This window comes from Eptatretus burgeri, chromosome 8 (genome assembly GCF_056783735.1).
Source record: "Eptatretus burgeri isolate ZD-2024b chromosome 8, Ebu_testis_v1, whole genome shotgun sequence".
In the NCBI taxonomy this organism is placed as follows: domain Eukaryota; kingdom Metazoa; phylum Chordata; class Myxini; order Myxiniformes; family Myxinidae; genus Eptatretus; species Eptatretus burgeri.
The window spans coordinates 2,907,986-2,912,985 of NC_140968.1; the positions used below are offsets into that span (position 1 = coordinate 2,907,986).

The window sequence follows — 5,000 nt, forward strand, 5'->3', positions numbered from 1 at the left end:
ATTGTGCACTTTCCAGTTCCTGGATGAATTGTCAGAATGAAAATACAGTTCTTTGCTGTCGACGCTAGCGTAATGCAATAATAGCACCAACAGATCTGTATCTTCTCCAATCAAGGTAGTTGATTGTTGGTATGACGATGTCACTGCCGCTTTTACTATGTCTACATGGTGCATGAATTACGTTCAAGCCAATTTTCTTCATTTCCTCACTGATGAGGTTGATGAGCTGTTGCTTGTTGGAGCTCCTGGACAGGAACTCATCCTTTTTGCCAGAGAATTCTGTTCCAGGTGTGAAGCTGACTTCGGGATGAACAATATGGCCACGGCGCTTGTGTGTATTGTCCTTAATAGATGGTCCATCATCATAACCATCAAAAACGACTGTTGCTTTTCCATAGTGACGAATAGTGAAGTCAGCATACGACTTGGCTATCACATTGAAACTGTCCCCGGCTGTCCATGACAAACGATGCAGCAAGGAGCCACCATCAAGAACATAGGGCTCAGTTTGGGGAACAGAGTCAGACACGGTATCATTTGACACTTTGGCAGAATGGTCTCTGATAGCTTGAACTAATTGAGGTTTGTCAGCCTTTCTGAAAATACCTATACCCTCAAACAGGGCAGGGGGAAATGGGCTCAGCTCATAGCCCATGACATCTTCCAACGAAATGTCTCCTGTTTTTGACACAACAAGAAATCTTTGAAAGAGTAGAGCAGGGTCAATTGCTCTGTCTGGACCAAGTTTGACTGAAGATACATCTCCAAGTGTTTTGGCTCTGTCTTTTCGTTTGAAGGAAGATGTGAAAGCGGGTTTATTGACCATACTTTCCATAATCTTCTCTCCAACAGACTTATGCTCGTGGACATTCACATCCGACGCGGCCACCACTCCAGTCACAACATTTCTTAGTGAGGGATCTGGAGAAAACGGAGAGCATTCACTGAGTTTTGAACTGATTTTGGCTAGGTCAGAAGCATCTCTTTCCATCCTTGCGCCACTAGATTCCTTGTGTTGTTCACTAGTTGTGTACAAAAGATCAGTGAATTCCTGCATCGCACTGTTATATTCCGACATGATCGGCATTGACATTGTCCATAGAGACCGTTGTTCTTCACCCATCCCACTTCCGCGTGTTCGGCCACCAGTGCTCTTCAGGGATCTCATCAAGGTCTGTTCGATGACAAGATCAGGGCTTAGACCCGCCCAGAACTTATTACGCCATCCATTTTTGACGCCATCTTGGATTTAAGGCTTTCCCATCACTGATCAACTTTGAAAATGATTTCAATAGATTTGTTGACCTCCGAAACATAGAAATTGACACAAAAATCGCAAATATAGGCCAACTATCATCACTCTTTCATTCCTCTTTTTTCCCGCCTTTGGAATAAACTTCCTCACTCTATTCTTTCCCATTCTTCCCTCCAGGCTTTCAAAACAGCTGTTCACCAGCACCTCTTATCTTCCCCCATCCAAATCCTCGATCTTTTCTACCCCCGATAATCCACCCAAGCCCACTTCCTTCATTTCTCCTGCTTTCATTCCTGAAAGTCCCTGAAATGTCCATCTTCTCTTCGCCATGTTCCACGTCCCATCCCCATCCCTCTCCCTTCCACAGTTCACCTAATGTGTCTGTTCCCCACTGTTTTGTCCCTTCCACTCCCGCCCCTCTTGTCTCATGCCTCCTTGCTGTGAGTTGTGTGTTAGCTCTCATACGAGCCTCGACCAAGGTATACAAAAAAAAAAAAAAAAAACTAGTGCCCATTCTATGGCAATTTAAACCCACGGCAGCCATTTTGGACGCCATCTTGAAAATAGGCCCTTTCCGGTAGGTGGATTTGAGTAGATTTTTAGTCTGTTATTTTGGAGGTCAAACCCTACTCAAAACAGTTAAAAAAAACCTTTTGTTTCAATTTTTTGGGGGTAAGGCTATTTTTTGTTGTAGATTTACCCGACTAGCAGAAAACAGAGCAGATTCAAATTTTAGTGGAAAATAAATGATTACACACATCACAGATATCAAATGTCTTTTGTACCTGCATCATCATGGACGTCATGGCACACATCCTTGCGCTTCAAGGCATCTCGTGCTGGGCCTGGACAAGCCAGCCGGGCCCAGGTGCCCAACAAATACAGCATGTCTGCATGGCAGAGCCCGCTACGGTTGGCCAAAACCTTGCCAGCTTTGTCCGCAGCAGCCATTGCCACACAGCGGTGAGACAACATGGATGCCAACAAGCGGCTGAGGCAGCAAAAGCTTTGGACATCTCTGCACATGCTAAAAAAAAAAAAACATTTCAATAAAAATACAAACAGCATAACCACAACAGTCACAAAAACTGCATTTTAAATAATGGCAAGATTAGAAATACATATGGGTCTTGTATTCTTAAAAACACTGCCAAGTTTCATTTTGACCTGGACCAAGACAAGGTTGTGTCATCATCTTTACAAAATGGCAACCCTTGTAGTCAAATGGGCTTTGAGGTTAGTAGTCAGGGGCAATTGGTGGTGGCCAATGTGTTCAACATAACAGCCATTGACCAAGCATCTTCCTGCAGCATGGATATGGAGGTAAAGTCAGCAGGTACTCTGAAACCCACACAACAATGACAAAGATACTACAGGCCATTAGCAACACTGTCAGGCTGACAATATGGCATCGAGGTACAGATACTCGCCTCGAAGTTATCCAGCTTGGGTTTGAATCCTAACCCAGCTATAAACTGTCATCCGTGTTTCACAGGCAGGGTGAGGCATCAGTGTGTGTGACGTCCCTCGGATGGATATTAAATGGGGTGTCCCGTCTGCGGCCATTAGTTGATGGACTTTGAAGACCCCAAGGTGTCGCGAAGAATAGGATTGCTATCTCTCGGACCCTGAACACATTAAAAATTCTTACTCAAACCAACAGGTGGCACTGATCCCTGAAGCAATGATGCAAACTAGCAGCCATGTGCTGCACACACAATAAAATGAAATGAAGCAAAACGACACTACAATCTATCAGAAATACAGGGTGACTATCAATTGGCAAATATACTGTTACAGATTCCCGCCCGCCGGCGTGCGAACGACCGCGTTTAGCCAATGGCAGCCGTCTCGCCCACCGAACGGACAATCCAGTCGCGGCTTCCCAGATCAACGCCGAAAACCATCCAAGGGTGTGTTTTTAACCACACCACAACCTTGTCCGTACTCTACCCGCGCTCCAGGGTCAATCGCCAAATTGTCGATATACCTAATTAAAATCGCGCGGGTAGATTACCGAGAGATTGTACCTCAACGGGACCGCTTGGAAACGAGCCGCTTAAGCAGCTCGCTTCCTTTTGCAATAACCGAGCGGGGTATTATCGCGCAGTCCCGTTCGACCCGATCACTTTACCGGCTATTTAAAAACCAACTATATTCCGAGGGCAAGATGGCAGCTCAATTAAGGGAAGATGACGCAATGAACGGGTTACATTTAAACAAGCACATTTATTTCACACAGCACACGCAAACAGTGATGCAATCATGCAGGTATGCAATCAATGGGGGTAGGGACAAAACACGAGCAAGACAAAGAGCTACAACCGTCTATTTACTATGTACACACTTAACAGTTCTACTTACAGACATGGCACCACAACGTTCATTCAAAAGAAAAGAAAAACCCCAGGACAGACGAGGGGCAGACTGGACCCCTTGGGTCTTTATAGACACGGAGCCGTGTCTATAAAGACCGCAGAGGCTCCGTGAGATCGGGCTGACTACCTTCACCTCGCTGGGGTGACCCACGGGTTCCCTTCTCCACGACCCACGGTAAGGCACGGCTCGGCAGGCCACACGCCTTGGCTCCGCTGCTCTCTCTCCTCCTTTCCACACGCCTCCACAACCTCCCGCAGCCGAGGACTCGGAGAGCGACCACGACCTCCAGACCCACAGACTTCCAGACCTCCAGACTTCCAGACTTTGACCCAGGCAGAGAGTGATCACAACCTGCAGACCTCGACAGACTTCCAGACCTCCAGACTTTGACCCAGGCAAAGAGCGACCACGACCTGCAGACCTCGACAGACCAACACCTCTCATTCCGCGTGCCCTTTTATCTCTGATGCATCGCTCCTCCCTTCGCGACGCGTGGGGGAGGAAAATTCCAGGAGAGATCGGCCCAGCTCTTTTGTTTTAAGCGCTGCCTCCCCGCGTCTCTTCCGCACGTGCTTTTCGTTGGGGGGGGGGGAGGGGTGAGGCCGTCGTCCGTTCTCTCCCGCCGAATGTCAGGCTTCTCGCAACCCTGCTGAGGTGGCAATGTGGTGGTGGTTAAGGTGGTTGTTGTAATGGTCACGCAGGCTGGCATTTTGTGGTGGTCATGAGGGTGGTGTGGTTGGGCGCTTGTGATTAAAGTGGTTGTGTGAAGGTGGTGGTGGAGAAGGTGTTGGTGGTGGCGGTGGTTGTTGTGAAGCAGTTGATGACAGCGATGTTGGTGGTGGAGGTGGTGGTTGTGAAGCGGTTGGTCCAAAATAAAGATAGTAAAAGAAAAACAGCTAACTCAAAGATTACAGCCCCGATCACACGAATAATACCCATTAGACAATGGTGGGGAAATCTATCTGAACACAGACTTACCGGCATAACTGATCTAAGGACCTATATGGTGCTCTGCGAATTTCCACAGCTATAACAATACATAATAAATGGTTTATTGACATGTTCAATGTGTGGTCCCTCATGAGACCTTCACCACTCCTTGTTGTTTGGTAGGGGAGATCCAGTGAACGGGGAGGTGAAAAAGCAAAACATGCGGTTCTGGTCGCAAGACAATCTACACTGGATCTCCCCTGCCAAACAACAAGGAGCGGTGAAGGTCTCATGAGGGACCACACATTGAACATGTCATGTATTGTCATGCAACGTCAATAAACCATTTATAATGTATATTCACCTATGCTTCCAGACTTTAAGGCCACACCACAATCTTCACCACAATCTAATCAATTTGTCCTCATCACATACC

General features: G+C 47.0%; 1 protein-coding gene across 3 annotated transcripts in view; it reads right to left on the minus strand.

Annotated features, from left to right (window-relative positions):
- Window positions 1-5,000, minus strand: part of URB1 (URB1 ribosome biogenesis factor) — a 175,519-nt gene that overhangs the window by 22,956 nt on the left and 147,563 nt on the right. For all 3 annotated transcript variants that reach the window (XM_085890598.1, XM_085890597.1, XM_085890599.1), the window contains one exon: window positions 2,041-2,282. In XM_085890598.1, the coding sequence (XP_085746724.1) occupies window positions 2,041-2,282 (242 nt within the window). The remainder of the gene's footprint in view (window positions 1-2,040; window positions 2,283-5,000) is intronic.